Consider the following 20,473-nt stretch of genomic DNA (forward strand, 5'->3'; position numbering starts at 1 on the left):
CTGCTCGGACCGCCAATGCTGCTGCCTCCCTGAGCAGAGACTGGCAAAAGAGGAGGGAGGGAGGGGGAAGCGGCACTTGGGCTGCACCTCGCAATCACAAGCAATCTTTCTCAGCTCTAGGAGGGACCCAGAGCCGCAGCCACGGAGTAAGATGCTCTGCGCGGCGCCCTGAGCCTGGGGCGAGTGAAGCAGCTTCGGTGTCCAGGGCAACAGGGCAGCTTTCACCATGCATCAGTCCCTGACTCAGCAGCGGTCCAGCGACATGTCCCTGCCCGATTCTATGGGTAAGTCTAGCCGCTTTTCCCAGGGGTGGCAGCAGCAAGGGGTGAATGCGCTGCCCTCTGGACTGCGAGGGCCCTGACCGCCGGGAGAGCGGGGAAGTGGGAAGCGGGACTAAGGAGGGGGATCTGCGAGCCCCAGCGTCTGGGTGGTGGACCAGAGCCGCAAGAGAGCGGCCAGGCGGGGGCGGGGGCGACGCGTCGAGGTTGGAGCGCCCAGCGTGCGTTGGAGTCTCCCTGCCCGGAGTGCGGGTGTGTACGTGTTTGTGTGCGTGCGTCAATAGACTTGCAGCCGGTGGTAAATCCCAGCTGTCTGGGGATCAAAACACTTCGCTGCAACTTGCACCTTCTCTTTCCATTAGACGCTCCCTCTTTGCAAAGTCCCCGTCACTTCTAAGAGCTCACGACTAATGATAATTCAAAGAAGCAGGGCCCTCGCCCTCTCCCAACTCTGTCGGAGCTGCCCTGAAATTCAGAGCTGCAGTTGGGTTGGCGGGGCTGATTTGCACCTAGCTGATGGGGGCGGGGGTGAGCAACCATGAGAGATGGGCGGGTGGGAGAAAAAAGGAGGAGGACTGGCGGGAGGAGAATTCTTGAAGAATCGTTCAAGACAGCCCAGCCCTGCGATCTGCAGCGGTAGGATCAACATTCCTTGAATTCGATTCCTATTCTGCTCCAAATACACGGAATGTAATATGCCCGAGTGTGAAAAGGGAGGGGGGCGGACGAGTGAGAGAGCAATAAAGAGCGAGCGCGAGCCCGCACACCTTCAGAAGTCGCGCTTTCTCTCTCTGGGTGGAATGGAGGGTAGGGGAACCCACTAGCCTGATTTGGTTCAATACCTTTCCTCATCAAAACTGGGTACAGCTACCTCCAGGCACCAACCTGGCTGCTCCTCAAAGCTGCGTTCTGATAGTAACAAATAGAACACAAACCCAGTCCCCCTCAGCTGTTAGGCACCTTTCCAAGCCCTATGATTTCACTACGCAGAAAAATTAATTTGGAGGCCAGGAAAGTGGGAGGAGATTGTCAAACCATGATCCCACCTAATCTTAAAATTCGCCTCGGATACACTTTAACCAAGTCGAATTCTCTCTTTCCAACATACTTTACATTCTGCAAAATCTCTCCGTCCCGAATTGTTGCCATCCAGTCTGTTCAGGTTTTCTACGAAGAATTTGCAGGAACGTCTCGAGGGGAGAGAGCTGGAAGAGGGTCGCAATCCCCTCTGTGAGCTTCCTACTGCTAGTCAGTGAAAGACTCAGTCTAAACAAAATCTGTTTAACGGGGGTGGGGGAGGGAGGGACAGGAAGTGGAAGCCTGTTAGATAGTGGTAACAATCTTATTTTTAATGGTTTTGCATATTCAGTATAAGAATTTGCTCTGTTTTTTTTTTCTAAGCGCGTAGTTATTTGCAACGTGGTACAAATGAGGTCAAAGACTTAGGTCTGATTCTAGAACCCAGCAGTACCAGATTCCCCACAGCTCTCTCTCCCTCACACGCAGTGCACTTATTACCTTGACCAGCTGTGGCGCCAAAGCTTCCCTGGCTTGCAGATGCCAAACTGCTGCGCGGGAAGGCTGGTAGGGAAGAGTGCCCTGCCGGCAACCACCACAACCACCAGCAAATCTGGCCCCCCGCGCCGGATCATCTGCTTGCGGGGGAGTGGGCAGGTTAGTGGCTCAGGGCCTAAAACGTTGCGACTTGACACACTGCTCTGTGGATTGGGGAACAAGATGAAAATAATTCTTTCTTGGGCTCGCAAGGACCCTAAGCCAGTCTTGCGTTTCCCGAAGGTCTGGGCAACAAGAAGCTGTGTGGGCTTCGTCCAGACGCTGAGGGAAAAGAATCATAGATTCCATTCCACGCATCCGGCTTTGGAAAGTCTGCAGACCCAGGGCACGAGCAAATTCCTGAGTAGAGTCGTAACCGTGGGTTTCCACACTTTGGATGGGGGAGTGTCCACGGAGTTCCCTGGCGTTGGTTCCTCACAGCCCAGGCCTGCATCAGCGTCTAGGCTACTTGGGAGCTACTCCCACTTAGCTCTGGCAACACAGCCCTCCCTTGCATGGGGAAATGGAAGGAGAGAGGGTAGTGTTTCAGCCTCCAAGGGCAGCATTTTTGAGTGGATTCCCTCTAAAGGCAAGACACAACAGTAGCCAAAACAATAACATTTAAAACACAGATATACTGCACCAAGGTGCTTACACTTACTGGCAGCCTGGGAATGACCTCTTTGTCCAAGGCTTGCAGCGGAGCAGGCGTTTCGCAATAGAAAGATAGTAATTTGACTCCAGCGCCCCTTCATCTCCTCACAGCACCCCCTTCTCCCTTTTGGCAACACCGCCCCCAGGCGCTAAGGCTCCTCTACTACATCAGGGCACTCCTTCCCTCCCAAATAACACATTTGTAATTCACCGGTGGCCTTGGGTGTCTCCGGTGGAAGAATTGCCAGATGGATTTCAGTATCTTTAAGGAAATGTTTGGGAGATTGGCAGAGCCTTGAGACTCTGACGTGGGCAGCCACAGGTTTCCACGGATGCTCAAAGCTGGGACTTCCTGGAACCCTCCCTGTATGGCAAAGCTGACTTAGGTAAGCAAATTCTAACCAGTTCAGAAGATCAGCCCCTAGAATTAGTCAGTCATCAACAACATGGTGCATAGGACAGGATGGTGGGCCTTCATCCTTGCTGCACTTAGAGTACACACCCTATAATCAAGGAGGTAATGAATAATATGTACGAGGTAAAACAAGTGAGCAGAGACAATCATCCTACCTTCTGGTAACCCACACTTTGGTTCCTGTCAGATACATAATCCTGAAACTGGTGGACATCAGATGGATTGTGGACCAGACCCACAATTACAATTATATTTAATATACTTATTAAGTAATGGACCTAAGAAGTAGGGACATGAAATAATGAGTGATTAGAGTGAGCTTGGTCAAGAAAACTTCTTGGAAGAGGGGAGTTTCGAGCAGGTTTCAGAGAAATGGAGGGATTGAGATTCAAAGACTGCAGTGCAAGGAGGGTGAGGGGCTCTGGCCAGGGGGGAAACCCAGAGGAGGGAGAAATTGGCTGTATTTGGAAGGGTGGAGACAGCAAATAATTGGGTGCTTCTAGAGCTGAGTATCCTGGTCCTCACGAATCTGGGGTGGAGGTGGGGCACTGCAGAGAGAGAGGGCTGCAGTAGTTCTGCAGGAAGCTGCTGCTGGGGGCAGAAGGGGCAGGCAGTGCCAATGACTGGATTTCAGACTCTCCCATTGCTGTTGGTTGCAGGAGTGGTTGTTGTTGTTGAAACAGATACATACTTGGCACCAAGTAGACGGGCCAGTGAGCAGCGTTTGAGTTGTGGCACTAGTTGGCCAGAAGGCTTTTAGTTCTGGGGAGCCCTCAGATGTACCCTATTTTAAAAAAAACAATTCTGTGAATGTAGCCCATATTTATTCACACAATTCCCTCTCAGGGCCAGCGTTACAATGTATCCAGCAGCATACACACACACACACACACAGCCTTTTTGATTAGAAGGGAAGCAATTCTGAGACGTTGCCTCTTGATTATTCAACAAGTATTGACTGCTCTTCGCTACATATCAAACACTGTGATAGTCAGTTTTCAAGTACCCACTACTTTATTTAAGTATTTCATGGTGTCTAAGGTTTTTTGATATGTCGATTTACTAAACAAATTGGAATTAGACGTGCCTTTGTTTACTGGAACATCTAAAGCAGGCCCCAAAATGCACCCTAATAAGAACAGGGCTCTACTTTTTCCTTAAAAAATAAAAAAGAAAACATCAGGAAAATGTTTTAAGCAGACACAATAAACTGTATTTTAGGAGCCCCAGTCACACCTTGAGAGAACAGGTGTGTCTTGCTCTCAGTAGATGTGACTTTTAAGTCAAATTGACACTAAAGATAAATGGAAAGGTGATTCTTCACTTTTCAAAGGAACTCACTCCACCATGCCTTAAAATGGTTCACCCCCAAGTGCGACTAGAAAGAATTTCATTTTACACAAGTATGGTCCTTATAGTATAAAATAAGGGATGACTTGGGGGAGGGTGTGAGAAGACAGAGAATAAATATTCAACCTAGTAATAGGAGAGTTGTCTTAGGAATTTTACTCAAAGTGAATTCTGTCTAAAGGCAAGGCCCTGGTGGAGCTGTAGGATCTTTGCCTGGGTTTCTCAACTGGCAGGTTCTAAAGCAGGAAAAAAAAAAATAGATGTTCAAATAACACCATGTGGTTTGCTGAGTCACTTTTCTGACCTGGCTCCTGTGCTTTTAAGAGTTAGAGTGATATTTGCAAAGGAGACCCAAGAGCTGTAAATAGAATCAAAAGCCAGTTAGTGGAGAAGGAGCAGGCAAGTGATAAAAAAAAAATTAAAAGACTATGCACACACACACAGTCCCCCAATTTAATCTCTAAGATTACACGTTTTTGTGTGTGTGTGTGTGAGGTATTAAAACACTTTCATGTGTCACAAAGATACCCTTGGTGTATCCAGATGTCCCCTCACTCTTGTTTGCCAATTTGGGACAGAAAGGGTATGAGCAACAAAGGAGAAAGGCAGACAGAAATAGGAGGCGATGTTGGTAAGTTTAGATTAGAACTGGTCTGTGGAACCAACTTAAAGATTCACCGAGATGTGTCTATCATCAAATGGACTTAGGAACCCTGGTTTAGAGAGTCATTTAGGGCCCCAAGAAATCAAGAGGAGGGATAACTAATTTCAGGTAAACAGAAGAAATAAATCCTGCCCACTACTTGCAGTCCACTTCTCCCAGGCTCACTCATCCTGTTTACCACCTATCAGCTAGCCATTTGCATCTCAAATAGCCCTCTCATTCAAAAGGTCCTGATGTCACAGATGTCTCTAGTGGTCCTTTTCTGTTTTCCCATGGAGGCTGGACTCAGGCCCAACTAGAGGCTAGCCTCATTTCCCAACTCTCCTTCCCTCTCCTCCCAGGGTGCAATATGGCACTTTAGTACGTGGGGGCCTATAAACACTCATGCCACTTCTACATTTCAATGTAAAATAGTCTTAGACTAGTATCCTATTAGAAATGACCCTGATGAGTCACATCCCTCATTTTCAAAGCTGACGTCAGGGGAGACCGCCAGCCCCTCCCACCTCCTTGGAGCCTTGCAGGGACCGCACTGGACCTAGGGAGGCACTCTTGATGCTTTTTTTTTCCTATTAGGAGGGGATATCTGCTGGGATCTGCAAGGCCAGCTACAGCCCCACCCTTTCAACTCAACCATGCCTCCTGGGTTCCACTGGTTTTCTCCCTTCCTCTCTCCTTTCCCTTTCCTTCATCTCTTCTCCCCTCCCTCCCAGTGGTACAGTCTGGCCGGCTTCAATGACAGCTGCTTCTTGAGGCTGCAGTGAAGACTCCGAATGACAGGGTCCTATTAACAGAACTCAGTGGCCTCTTTAGACCCATAAATGACAGTCAAGCCACTGGGTGGGTGACCCCATCCGAAGGCTCCCCACTGCTTTATGCTCTCAACTAGGGAACTGGATTCTCATAGGGTAACTCCTCCCTGGTATTTCCTCTTGAGAGCCCCACTCCCCAGGCAAGAAAAATGCATGCAGGGTGTGGAGCAGTGCTCGATTCCTTTTTTAAAAATTAAATTGAAAAGCAAGTCTAGATACCATATTTTTATCTGACTTAATAAGCCTGTTTTTGAAAAAATATATATTGGCTTATGCTATCATGTCTGATAATCACAGAGTAGGAGAACAAGTTTCTCATCATTTATATTTATGTCACCTTCACATAGCTTAAATGTGTATAAGTTATAATCCTCCCTATCTACCTCCCCTGATACATATCTTTGTGGACTAATGGCCTCCAAACACTTATTTTATTATGCACATTTGTTATGCGACAAATCTTGCTAACATACTATTTTAAAGTTTATACATGAGTGGCGAATGTCAGAAATAAGTGAAAAAAATCCCAATTTCTAGCTTGGTTCTGATATTTACACTGAAAATGAAATTTCATATCTCCAACTTATGAAAAAAAAACCTTAGTTGCACATTGGCTTTAAAATGTTTTCATTTAATACTTCCACATGTACACTTCTCATTTATCATATGCCTTATAATTTAGCCTAAAAGAACACTCTAAGTGGGTATGACACATCTTTTATATAATGCCGAAAGCAAAAAAATTGTTTTGTTTTGATTTTGTGTAACTGGTAAGATTTCTTCTGTTGTTTATTTTCAAACTGGAAATATATATTTTTTATTGTAAATGTGGCACCTGACAACTTCAAAAAGAAAAAGTAAAACTAAAGCTCTATTCCTTCTCCAAAATTCCATTCCCCGGAAATAACCCCAGTTACCAGTTGGAGTAGGAAAGGAAAACCTTCTTAGTTATTTTTTAAGTCCAACTCTTCTCCAGCAGAAATGATCAATTTCAGTTTTTTCTGTGTACTTTCAGGAGCCTTCAATCGGAGGAAACGAAACTCCATCTATGTTACGGTGACTTTGCTTATTGTGTCCGTGTTAATTCTCACGGTGGGCCTTGCTGCAACCACCAGGACTCAGAATGTGACTGTTGGAGGTTATTACCCAGGAGTTATTGTAAGTATAAAAGGCATAGTTGGGTCTCAGCAGCTTGCTGGCTATAGACTTTCAGGTTCTATTCTGATGGTTTTCAATTTGGTTTGAGTTTCTAGTGTCTGCTCCATTTTCCTTCCTTATATATCTCTATATTTATATAGAGATGCAACTGGACCCATTAAGAAGAGCACTGGACTAAGAATCTTCATCCCTAACTAGCAGTGTGATCCTGATCAAATCGTCTCACTCTTTAGGACCTCCATTTTCTGGTCTAGGAGATGTTACTAACTAGCAGTGTTAACCTTAGGCTAAGGTCCTGTCCTCTCTGTGCATCTGTTTTCTTATGAATAATAGTAGTCTCTTAATCTTAACTGAAATCTGAGGACCCTGGCAGTTTGACACTCTATGACCAACAGCACTGTTCTCCAAAGTGATCCTGCATTCCTATCAAGAAAAATACATGGGATATTTACTCCTAAAATATGTATATTAATTCACTTATAAATTATGTACATGTTCATACAACATACACAAATGGAAATTTAAAAATTAGATAAAATGAAATAAACAATAATTTTTAATATCTTCATACAAACTAAATTTCAAAGACTGATACGTATTTCACATGAAGTCTATCATTAAAGAAAGTGGCTATAAATAATTATTTCAAATAGCCCACTAGATAATTTTGAATATTTTTGGCTGACTTATCAGATATGATTAGATAGTCATTAACATCATTGTTTTTGCTCTCACTACATGGTTGACAAAAAGCTCACTCTGAGAGTTAGAAGTGTCAACCCTGCCATTTTTCCAGTTGCTAGCTTGTGCTTACATTATTAGGGTCATTTTCAATTCGTGGTTTCTTAGCAGGAGTCTTTCCAAACTACTTGTCTATTTTGTTGAGACTAGTTTCGTTAAAATTAGGTAAGATAATTCAAGCACATGTCAAATGCCCCACCATCAACCCTTTGCTGCTTAGAACTTGCCCTCCTTCAAGAGAGCTCACTTTGTCATCTGACATTCATACCAAAGGACATCAGTGACAGTCTGTTTATTGGATATTTGTAATGCTAAAGTCCTTTTTTTTTATCATTTTAGATTAACAATAATAGGAAACAAGAGTTCAAATAGTTTATTTCCATACTTCATTGGATTGTTTGAGCCACCTCCAGGATGTTTGCACTCCATTTTGGAAACCACTGAACATTTTACATACAAAACTCATTTTATATCAAATCAGCACGTTGTACATTTTAAATATATACAATTTTATTTGTCAATTATGCCTCAAGAAAGCTGTGGGAAAAGAAAAAACAAAAACGAAACCTCATTTAGATCTACACACACTGCTACTGAACCCAAAAACCTAACTCTAGAGTTTGGATCATATTTTTTATATCAATTAAATGACTTCTCAATTGAAACTGTTAAAGAGCAGGAAGAAATTTTAGGATTGTTCATTTAAAAATATATCTTAGGATAGCAAGGAGTTCAGATGCATTTGTCATTGTTTTGTTCCTTTTTCTTTTTTTTTTTTATTTGAGAGGTGAGGATGAGAAAGAGAAGCAAAGAGAGGGAAAGGGATTAAAGATGGATGCCTTTGACAAGCCAGCGCTGTGAGTGACCTAGACTGATGCCTGTTGCCTAGGTCACTGATTCCACAGTCAGCCTTCTCAATAGCCCTGCCAAAGCTGGGACCCGACTTGAGCTGGACTCCCATGAGCTGAAGGCTGCCTGGAGAAGTTCCTTCACAGCTCTTAGGCCAGCAGGGCTCCCACCAGGCGAGGGCAGGTGTCCCACAGACACTGTTTGGTGCCCTCTGTTCAACATATGATGTGAGAACTCACCTGGTCTACTTCCTGTGGTGAGGCAAGAAAACCAGTCATCAGCAGAATTGAATTTTATTTTTAAACACAAGCAAGGGAGTGGAGAGGAAAGGGAGGTAAGATTGCATTTTGGTGGCTTGGAAAAGCAATATATAGGGTCTGTGTGAATTTTTGTGTGCTTCAGGTAGCTGCATTTAGTGAAATATTTCTGACTGATGAGCTAACAATGCTCAAAACAAGACTCATATTCTCCGTGGGTGAAAGGAAGGTATTTTCCATGTCACTTAAGAATAGAGACACCTATTCATGATCAGTGGCCATGAACCTTCTCTGTAGAATATCTGACTGTGGGTGCTAGGTTGGAATACTAACAAAAGAAGGAAGGTGCATAGTTATTGTTATTGGGTACCTGATGTTCAATTTCAAGTTGAAGCAGTAGGGGCATATGTCTGTGTGTGTGCTTTTAACTAAGAGCTAACCTGGAAATGTTAATAGGAGAGCCATCCCTAACAGACAGTGTACCTCATCATTTAACCTTTAAAAATTTGCTCTTGTAGTTCCTGTAGATTGTTTCTTTAAGATGGGTTTTAACTATAGAAAGTGAAGTGGGAATATTACAGACTTAAAAGCAGAAAAAGCCATTTGAGTTTATAGGTCAGATCATGTTGTAACAAATACAATAACAACTCATACCTCTGAAATAGTAAATGCCTGAGAATCAAAATTTGTCCAGGAATGGGGCACTTTCACTAATTGAATAGTTTGGTCATTAGAGAGGTACTATGTAAACTCTAAGGCAGTGGTTTCCCCTCCTTGGTGTGCATAATGACCTGGTGAACCTGGTCCTGTAAAAAATACAGAACTCTACTCCCTACTCCCAGAGATCCTGATTCAGTAGGTGGGACCCAAGAACCTGATTTTTCTTTCTCTGAGCTAACATTTGATAGAAAAAGTAAGACATCTTGAGTCTGCATTTTAATCAACACCCAGGGAGTCTAATTCAGATGGACCAGCAACCACCTAGAGAACTAAAACACAAAAAATAAAGTATGCTTAGCTATAAAACCAGAATGAACATAATGTGGCATTTTAAGATTCCACACTATTAAATTGGTCGCTTTAAACGTAAAATTCCATTGTATAGAACTGTAAAAAAAAAATTCAGATTATTTGGAACTCTGCTGTTTTGGACTCCAATTAAATGTGTTAACAATATATGAGAAGTTAAATTAGAAAACAGACAAACTAGGAAGCAGTTATTATATTTAAAAAAAAAGACTTACCATACAATTCATTTAAACATTGAGATCCCAGGCATTTTAAAATATAATTGTATTTGCATAATTCTGTCATATGAAACTTTTCTGGGCATCTTTATTTTGCCAAAAGAGGTACCTTTGTACAGTGAGGTGCATTATAATAGGGCGTTAGCTACTCTACCTGAGTTAGAATGTGGCATCATCACCCTAAGGCACACATGCATACATTCATCTTTAAAGATATGCTCACCTGTACAGGCTGAACAGTACAATTTTTTAAAAACTAAAACTCACAAAGAAAGACTTAGGCATTTTACTCTCCTCGAATATTCAAGACATATTCCATTCCAGAAGAGTTCCAGTGAGCTTTCTACTCTGGAGGCCTAAAAAAACAAGAGCCTCGGTTGTTATATGAAGCTGAGAACGGCAGGGGAGAGAGCTTGTTCCTGTATAACTTTCTAACTTGAAATCCAGGAGAGAGAAGCCTCTAAAAGTGTTTCTCAAGCAGCCCACAAGATAGAGTTGGCCGCCTGATCAATGTGGAAAGCCTTTCATTCTTGAACCCTCTCCCCAGCTGTTGCACTGATAGGGCCCACACCAGCCTGGGTTTTCTTTCTGAAAAGAAACCAAGAGTTTCTGAGCCATTTCCCTGGGGATTGTTGGGGTCAGTTAATTGAAAATTATATCAGAGTTATTTTATGTCTGATAATAATGATACTCGAGTTATTTTATGTCTGGTAATATTATACCAGAGTTAACTGAAAATTAACAGAGACAACAGGTATAATTCAAAACAATTATTATCCCAGAAATTTTTTGGCTCGTGTGACTTAAGCTTCACAGGTAAAGATTCTTTTAATAAATCCAACCAAGCTTTGACTAACTTGAATGCTCAGGAAAGTTAAGGAGCTCTGGACAGAGGGATTTGGTGGTTTATTGTGAACTGGGCAGAAATTTTGTTTACCTCTTGTCGAAAATGTTTCTAAAATAAAGTTCTTACTTCAGTAATTACATTCCAAAGATAAGACTTGAATCTTGATTTGCTAGATAAGACATATAATGCCAGAAGGTTCAAACCTTCATTGGGTTCCTATTGCTTCTTTACTGTTGTCATTCAAAGTTCTCTGAAGATACCGTGGGCCTGGTCTCCCATTATCTCTCTTTTGCTAAAACTGTCAATTCATAGTCTCCTGAACATGACTTGGGCTTTTCTGCCTTGATGCTGTCATTCTCAGTGTTCCCCCTGGCCTGGATCATTCTCTCTGTTCTCTCACTCTGTTTATCCAAATGTTCTGTTTTATCTCAACTTAAAGACACAGCTGGGACACTTTAAACTACTGTGGTCCGTGGTCGTGTCTATCATCTCTTTGAACTCCCTACCATAGATTTCTCCTACTCATGGTTCCTAGAGAATTCTCACATCCTGCTTTGTGGGATGTTGAGCTATAATCTAATTTAGCTTTGTTTATACAGGTCCACGATTCCTTGTCTAAACCCTTGGGCCAGATGTGTTTTGAGAATTTATACTTTTTTATTTTAGAAAGATAATATAGTACATATATAATGTATTATCTAATATCCCAGTGGGGTCTTGATAGATACCCCCATAATAAAGCATCTTCATATTTCTACAATAAACTGAATTTTTACACTAGGCAGATAAATATATATATATATATATATATATATATATATATATATATATATATATATATTTAAATGCTCACATCAGTTTAAGGTCTGGTTTTGCCACTAAGTTAGTTACCAAGAAAAAAAAAATAACCCCTTTTGGTTTTAAGAGCTTTGTGGATTTCAGGATTATAGAAAGGGATTGTGGACCAGTTTACCTAAATTGTAGCTCCTGGGGCTGACTCTGATTGGTCCTGGTATCATATCCAACCCTACATCCTGGCCTCCAAATCATAGGTTTAGGCTAGCATAGTGCCTCCGCAAAGTAGGTGTCCAATTGATATTCATTGAATGACTAATCCTTCTGTGCCTCAGCACTGCATGTCTGGGGCAGTGGATGGAGATAAGCATAGGTTATAGGGCCCAACCCAAAAAGAACCCTTGACTCTAATTTTGATTTATCATGATTTGTCTTTTTTCTTCTGCAAGTGGAGGACAGCCAAAATAAAGCAAACTGGTTATTTGTTCATGTAATAGGGAATTAAGATGGAGGTCTAAAAGTCTGAATGTTCCATGATTCCATGCAGTTCTTGAGGGGTGACTACAGAAATTACCTTTCTGAGACTTCAGGAGAGCAGTTGATTAGAAGCAGCTGCCCAATTTTTTCAGGAAATTCTGTTGATTTTTTTCTTCTTTATTTTCAATCCCTCAGCTCTTCCTCAAATAGGACTTCTTACTGCATCCCTGCAGAGAACTACTTCCCTGGGGGGAAGCTATGAAGGTGTTTCACTAACATTGGCCACAAATACAGCAAAGTATGGTTGAAAGCACCCTGGCTGTTAGTCAGAGGACCTGAGGGCTAGTACTGTCCCTGCCATTAACTTGCTGTAAGAGGAGACTAGTCCATACAATTCTCTCGATCTCCATTTTCCTATCTGTCAAATGGGAATGACATGCACTCCATCAAATTCCATGACATTACTATGACCAAAATAGATGGCAGGTGTTTCCCTAAATTAAAATGCTTTTCAAATGTAAGGTGGTTTTAGAGACTCTGGTGAGTTCTTCAATCTGTTACCCAGGTGAGTGAATTCTTCCAGCCATGAGTCAATAGATATTAGTTTCCTGACTGATGAACTCTATCTATCCTTTAAGTTCATGTTAAAATGTTTCCTCCTTTGTGAAATCTTAGAGCTACCATGTATTTAACAGCCTACTTTATGCAAGTCACACTACATACAAGCATACTTCGTTTTATTGCACTTTGCTTTATTGTGCTTAACAGATGTTGCATTTTTTTTTACAAACTAAAGACAAGCCCCTCCGCTAGCAAATAGATTACAACTTGCTTTACTGCAATACTTGCTTTATTGCTGTAGTCTGAAACTGAATCCACAATATCTCTGAGGTATACCTACACTTTATCTCATTTAATCCATTATGAGCTCCATTTTTTAGATGAGGAAACCAAAGCATAAAGTGATTAAGGGACTAACGCAAGGTCACACAGTTTGTAAGTAGCAGAGCCAAGGATATCATACCAAATGAATTATTCTCTGCTCCTACAGCACTTCGTGTATACCTCGCCTGTGGTTCTTAAACCACAGTCTGTCTCTCCTTCATTAGACTATGAGTTTCTTGAGGGCAGAGGCCATGTCTTCTTATTTATCTGACAAAAGTACTCAATGAATGTTAGAGAATTGAGTGAGTTGGAGCGAAATAGAATATTATAGAAGGAAAGTGGGTGGGAACTGGATAAAGTAATTGGCTAGCCTAGGATTTCTAGTCCCAGAGTACCTTGTCTTTCCAGTCAATTTCATGAGGCTTCAGCCCACCTCTTCTGGTCAGTGCTATTAGAGAGCCATCTGAGAGTGCAGAAATAGCCAGTGTCTGTTTCTTTCTTAAGGCAAAGACTGCTATTAGCATTCAGGAGACATTCAGTGAATATCTGTGGAAATTGATGAACTCAGTAAAATGATTTATTTTCCATGTAAGAAGCTGCCTCCAACTTTCAATCTCCACAAGTGGCCCAGAGTAACATAGCACAGACTATTAATGAAATTCTTCCTAAAAAATAAAAGCTGTGGGACATATTGGAAGGAAAGATAAGATAGAACACAAAACTCTCTTATGAAACAGAGCAAATAATGATAGGATTTTCCAGCTCAAATCAGGTTAGAGCTACTCAAAAGTTAAATGTCTTTAAAAATAGTAAAATAATCGTTAAAAGAGTATTTACCGTGTGCCAGGCATTGTGCAAAATTCTTTAAATGTATCATCCTGGCTAATCCTTACAAAAGCCCTATACCAGCCCCTACTGTAGTCCTCATTTTCCAGATAATAAAACTGAGACTTAGAGAGGTCAATAAGTTTGTTCAAGATTGCACACACATAAGTGGAAGAGCTGAGATTAGAAGCTAGACTAGGCTTATAACCAGGTTTTAATCAGTATACTTTATGACAACACATTTTTTTTTGCCTTTAATAAGACCAGGTAGGAGACAGGTATAGTTTAATGGCTGAGTTAGGATGTTCTCAGTAGAGTCTTGGATGGCATGGGATCTGTATACCATTATGCACTTCAACTTCTATTTCCCAAGAGGAATTGTTGGCTGAGTGGCCCTTCAGAAGGAGTCCTCAGAAATTTGTACTCATTCCTTCATTTTATTCTCTTTAATTCTTGGGTTTCTGAGACAATCACCTGATTCCCCTACACTGCCCCACCAAGCTCCTGCCCAGCCTGTGGGTCCATTCTATTTCCAAGCCCAGGTGTAAGCTTTGGGCCTTGGACTGAAATAGATACCTGTGTGAGCCAAGGTAAGGCTGCAGACGGAAATCCAGACCATTAGTGAGGCTAAAGAGATATGTAACTACATCGTTGAACTTGTGTTAAGATTTACTGGTCCATTCTCACCACTTTTTACTTCTTTCATTTTCATCCACATCAACAGCCATCATTTAGTGATAGTTTCAGCTGAGACTGGCAGATTCAATCCACTAATGGCAGAACTGAGAGGAAAGTGGGATCTGCTACACCGAGCCATCATCCTAGCCACTTAGAGAAATTGTTATTCAGGGATTTACTCTGCCATTTCTCTTCTCCCTTTAATGAATGCTTTCTGTCCATAAATGAAGCAGAGATGGACGAATAGGTGAATAAGTGCTAACATAAATTTCAGTAGGTCAACCACAAATACAGGCTTTCAAAAAATAGTTCTTTGTTTTTAAGTCTAGATTAAGGTGTTTGCTGATTTCTAAAGCAGTTCCTGGGTTTTATTAGTGTGCCAGGTCCACCAAAAATTGCTATTTCAAACCTTTATTTTATAACCCATGCATCAGAGTGGAAGGTCGCCTAAAAAAAAAAAAAGGCTAAAGATCAGGATATAACATGTGCTTCACCAGTCACATGCTAGGTAATGGATATTGACGTTGAAATAAGCAGGCTCTGGAAAGCCATGGTTGATTTTGACTTTTAGTTTAGGGGCACATCAATTTCTTTTTAGGTGTGATTTATATCTGCAAGGGAAAATGGCAAATGGTGGGAGAAATACTTTTATTTCATATACTGTATTTGTGTAAGTACTGACTGCACATGGCTTTAGCATCTATACCTCAGTTACTTTCCATTATCCTGAATCATATTCAGGAGCTGAATGATTGTGTGGTCAGGCTGACCATCTCCCCATGTGCTATATGTACCATGTTGCTTTGCAGCTCGGCTTTGGATCATTCCTTGGAATCATCGGATCCAACCTTGTTGAGAACAAACGGCAGATGGTAAGTTTTCATTGCTATAGAATCCGAAAGTAACACATTTCTTAAGGCTACCCAAATGGGGCCAGAAAAGAAAATGCTACTTTGCCTTTTCTCTAAGCTTCCAGGAAACTTGTTTTCCAGTGACCCTGTAGTATGGGACTTGTTCTCATCTTGCCCGATGCTCCCTCAGTGGCCTAGCTTCACAGAGATAGAATATTATGGATTTTGCCCTTTACTGTCCTCCTCACTCCCAAAGGAATGCCCCCAGCTTATCCAGTCAGGTTACTGTCCTAGCCTAGAATGCCTTTGCTTCTGTGATTTCCATTGCCAGAGCCCTGGATTATTGATGACTCTCACATCTTCCTCTCTGATGCATAATCTTTGGAGGAAGTTTCCACAGAGAGTTCCCGCATTTTGAGATTACAATCTAGAGAACTTTGATTAAGAGAACAAATATACTTGGGGCACATAGAAGACAAAATAATATTATGAAGCCAACCTAAAGTATTTTCATTACCCATAGTTCAAAGGTAAGTATGTCGTAAGTTTGAAAGGAAGGATGAGCATATAACAGGAAGTAAAACTTAGAATGTTCTATGTCCTAATGGGGGACCCACAAGGGCAAGCTGTTGTATTTTCCTGGTTCAGTCTGAGAAGGCTTCCTACGGGGCAGAAGAAGAAGGTACAGACCAAACTGCAAGTATATTGCAGTTTTATAGGCTTGTAAATCAAGATGCCTGGTGAGTGGTCAGATGGTGGACTGATTAGGCTCCCCCAGTACAAGTCTCTGTGGCATCCTGACTTTGATAACAGGGTCTATTTAACAGCTAGTTTAATCAGATAATGTAATAGCTCCAGGGACAGAGAACTCTAACCATATGTTTTCCCCCAGCAATGTCGGGAATCACCCTCAGGGGAGTTCTAATAGTTCTCTTCTTCCATTTCACCTGGACTCTGCCCCATCCCCAGTTGCGTTTGCACTTTGGGCTTAAATTATTCAAAATAAAAGGGGAGTTTTAATTGTAGAGCTGATAATAACATAGTTAATAATGCCAGTTTCATCCATTATTTACCAATACTCTGTAGTGCTGCGAAGTGAGATTTATGGCGAGAGGTTTTCGGAATAACTCCCAAAGGAGATAAGTATTTCCTCCTAGCCTGTTGACACCTTAAGGTGGCCTTGACTTTGGTTCCTCCTTCTCCCTAGAGAGCTGCTTAATGACATGCTATTTCCCCTTCTTACCCCTCTCCACACATCTCAAGAAAGAAAAACTGATTTTCCATCTAGTTCTGAGGGTCAACACAAGCAGATGGCAGGCTCAGGCAACACCTATTCCTGCCCCCTGGAAACACCTTGAAATACTTACCTTCACATTGAATTGTAGTATCACCCTCATAATAGAAGACAAATTAGGAACATTTCTGTTATCTAACATGATCAGAGAATAGGGCAATCTGGTTCAAGCAAGCATTTTCCATACTTGGAATTTTTCACATGCACCATACAGAGTTGATCAGTTTCATAGACTTCAACTCTTATAAAATATCTTTGACATTTAAGTCTTAGTAAGTTGAATGTTCTCTTTTTCTTCAATGATGCAGAAGGTTGTGTAGGGTTGTGCAGGGCCTCAGAATCCCTGTTATCAGTGCCCACTATGAGGGGTTGGGAAGAACATTGGACTGGGAGTTAGTGGGCACCAGACTCTTCTGTGGACTAGATGGAGACCCTGGGGATACACACTGCTTCCTTTCTCTGAGCCTCCAGTTCCACAATAAATAAATTAGGGGGTTGGACTACATGACGTTAAAAGTCCAACATATTTCTGAGTCTGAGAACGGAAGAGTCATGCAGTCAAATTCCACCATGGACAGCATGCTGGATACCAGCAAGCCTCCACTTCATTTGGTGCTCGTAGACTCACAGAGCGAATTTCTTAGCTTGCCTTGAAAGTGTAAAAATGCTTTAGTGGCCCCTTCTCTGCCTCCACCATCCCCAGCTCTCACTTGACTTGCATGACTGCAAAGAGCATCCTCATGGGGTGGCAGGCCAGAGTTCTGCTTTAGCTGGCAATCTCTTAGGAATCACCTAGTCTCCAGAAGCAGTAAGAGTGGAAGGCTAACAGATACTTTTGTTTTGTTCCCTCTACAGCTGGTGGCTTCTATTGTCTTTATCAGCTTTGGTGTTATTGCGGCCTTTTGTTGTGCCATAGTTGATGGGGTCTTTGCTGCCAGACACATTGTGAGTATTTTTAGTCCTGGGTTAAAGTAAGTATGCAATACAGCAAGGCTTCACTGAGTGTGTGTTGGATGTGTACTAAGTGCCATGAGAGGAGCAGTAGAGGGAGAAAACAGGATCACTGACAGTCAAGATGAGGACACCAATGGACACACAGGTATCTAGAGAACTGGGTCTCAGCTGAAAACATAGATTCTAAGTGCTAAAGTGGTTTGTCTTGGGCTCCAGAGGTCAAGACAGGCTTCCCAGTGGTTGTGGGGCTGGAGCTAAGCACTTTTACATGTGGGTGAGATTTGGAAGGGCAAAGACAAGGGCAGTGGAGCCAGAGGAACTGAGGCTGGGAGTGAAGAGGTAGGGAAAAAGGAGTAGGAAGCCACAGGACTTCCTGAGAGACTTGAAGTTTTCAATAGCTGGCCTCTCTCCCCTTCAACAGCCACAGGAACAGATCATGAGGACAGAGTCATCTTTTCTCAGATGCCTGAACTTTGCTGTTCCCACAACAATAGTTGGAGAATAAAAATGTGATTGGGGTCTGGAGAAAGCCCCAGAACTAGAAGCCTCCACTCAGAGCCCAGTCCTGGAGTTAAGGTGCCAGATACTTCCTACTCTGGAGAACCTGTGCTCAAGAAAGGCCATTTTACCTGAAACCCAAATCTGTGCTCCTTCTCTGGGGAGTCCTGAGATTCAGGGCATTCTCATGTGGCTCTCTACAGGAGCCCTTACCCATTTTTCAGCACCTTCTATTTCATACTATTCCAGGCATCTGGCTTAGAGGCAACTTCTTCATTAGGTACAATAAGCACAGTGCTTATGACCTACAGTGCTTTCAGGGTCCCAATAAAAATATTATCATTTCTTTTCAAAGCAGAAGAAAAACAATGAACTTTTAGGTCAAAAGAAAAACTTCACATATAATATAAATATACATGCCAATACGGTCATAAAATATAATTAAAATAAATAAAATATAATTTTTAATATTTTTTAATGGAGGAAGGGGTCCACAAAGGCAGAAGTGCCTAAGTGCCGGGGAAGTCATAATGTAGCTCCAATCTGTCCCACAAACCAAAACCAAGAACAAGCCATATCAACTTACTGAGCTCCCACAACAAACTCAAATACTTATTTGATTTCAACTAAACCAACATTGAAAATGAAAACATCTCACAAAGTAGTTAGAAATTGTTTTATTTTCTAAGACAATTGAATTGCAACAAAATTGTATTATCAAAATCTTCTGTGAAGCAATGACATTTTATTCCATTACAGTCATTGGCTAAGAATGTCATGCATATAGTTGGATCTAGGAAAAGATGATTTGCAACATTATTATTCAATTCCAACTTGTTCTTGGACCCCTCCTCCTGGACATAAGAGTCAGTTTCTCCTTTGCCAAGATTAGAACTCATATGGTCAGTGCTGCCACCCAAGCGGTCTCTGAAATGGCATCTCAAGAGATAATTTCTGGCAGGGGAAGAAAAGGGGATGAGGGAGGGAGGATTTTTGCCCAATTTTCTTTCAGGCCCTTAGACCCTTTCCTTCTAATTTTAGCTGAGAGCAGCCATCTTGTTTTTCATCTTTTTCTTCTTAAAAAGGCAAATGACACATCAGGAACTTGTAACATCCACAATCCTACCATCCTAACATAGCAATTTTTATCACTTTTGCATATTACTCTCCAAGTACATACTTATTTTTGTAGCACGGCTGCAGTCAATCATAGTATTTATGCTATTTTATATTCAACAGTAGCCATCTTGATAACAATAATGCCTTGTTTTTGTGTAGTGCATTTAGCTTTTCAATGTGTCTTCACATCTATTCTCTCATTTGAGATCCACAACAATCCTGTGAGGTATGTAGGGCAGGCATTATTATCCCCGTTTGACAAGCAGCATTCACTCTGAAGCAGTCTCCATGGCAACATAGGCCTTGTGGCCAAAAAGCTTGCATTAGATTTTGATGGCATCATGAGCTAAAATGGCTTCCTTCATTTCTCTCCTTCTCTCACTCCTGATTTTTTTTAACAGCTTTATTGAGATATAGCTCACATTCCATATAATTCATCCATTTAAAGTGTACGATTCAGTCACTTTTATATCTTTACAGTTATGTGAAAAATATCGAAGATTATAGATTAAAGTATAGAAGATTTTCATCATCTTCAAAATAAACCTCATACCTTTTAGCTATCACCTCCCCATTCCCTTATTCCCCTTAGTCCTAGGCAACCACTAATCTACTTCCTTTCTCTATAGATTTCCCTATATTAAGTAACATCTCAAGTGAATGGAATCATGTAATATGTGGTCTTTTGTGACCTGACTTATTTTACTTAGTATAATATTTTCAAGGTTCATCCATGTTATAATATGTATCAGTGCTTCATTTTTATGGCCTAATAATATTCCACTATATGGATATACCACATTTTGTTTGTCCATTCACCAGCTGATGGAAATTTGGATTGTTTCTACCTTTTGGCTATTTTAATAATGCTTCTATGAACATTTATGTACAAGTTTCTGTGTGGACATATGTTTTCATTTTCCTTGGCTATATATCTAGTCGTGGAATTGTTGGGTCATGTGGTAACTATGTTTAACATTTAGAGGAACTACAAGACAGTTTTTCAAAGCAGCTGTGCCATTTTTCACTCCTACTGGAAGTGCATGAGTGTTCCAATTTCTCCACATCCTTGCCAACTCTTCTTATTATCTGACTTTTTAATTTATCCTAGTAGGCATGAAGTGGTTGGTATCTGATTGTGGGTTCGATTTACATTTCCCTGAAACTCTTAATGTTTCTGATCACTGGCCTCAGTGAAAGGCAATGGGGGAAAATCCAAATTATATTTAGAATTTGACCCCTACCTGCATCTGACTCCAGACTCTCTGTAC

The 20,473-nt window shown here is 41.5% G+C and overlaps 1 protein-coding gene across 1 annotated transcript in view; it reads left to right on the forward strand.

Annotated features, from left to right (window-relative positions):
* The first annotated feature begins 14 nt into the window (after nt 1-14).
* TMEM255A (transmembrane protein 255A) overlaps nt 15-20,473 on the forward strand; it is a 46,517-nt gene continuing 26,058 nt past the window's right edge. Inside the window, exons 1-4 of the mRNA XM_039859067.1 lie at nt 15-284; nt 6,743-6,885; nt 15,296-15,358; nt 17,487-17,576. Coding sequence (XP_039715001.1) covers nt 227-284; nt 6,743-6,885; nt 15,296-15,358; nt 17,487-17,576 — 354 coding nt within the window. The 5' untranslated portion in view covers nt 15-226. The remainder of the gene's footprint in view (nt 285-6,742; nt 6,886-15,295; nt 15,359-17,486; nt 17,577-20,473) is intronic.

The sequence above is a fragment of the Pteropus medius genome, unplaced genomic scaffold (genome assembly GCF_902729225.1).
Source record: "Pteropus medius unplaced genomic scaffold, Ma_sr-lr_union100, whole genome shotgun sequence".
Taxonomy (NCBI): domain Eukaryota; kingdom Metazoa; phylum Chordata; class Mammalia; order Chiroptera; family Pteropodidae; genus Pteropus; species Pteropus medius.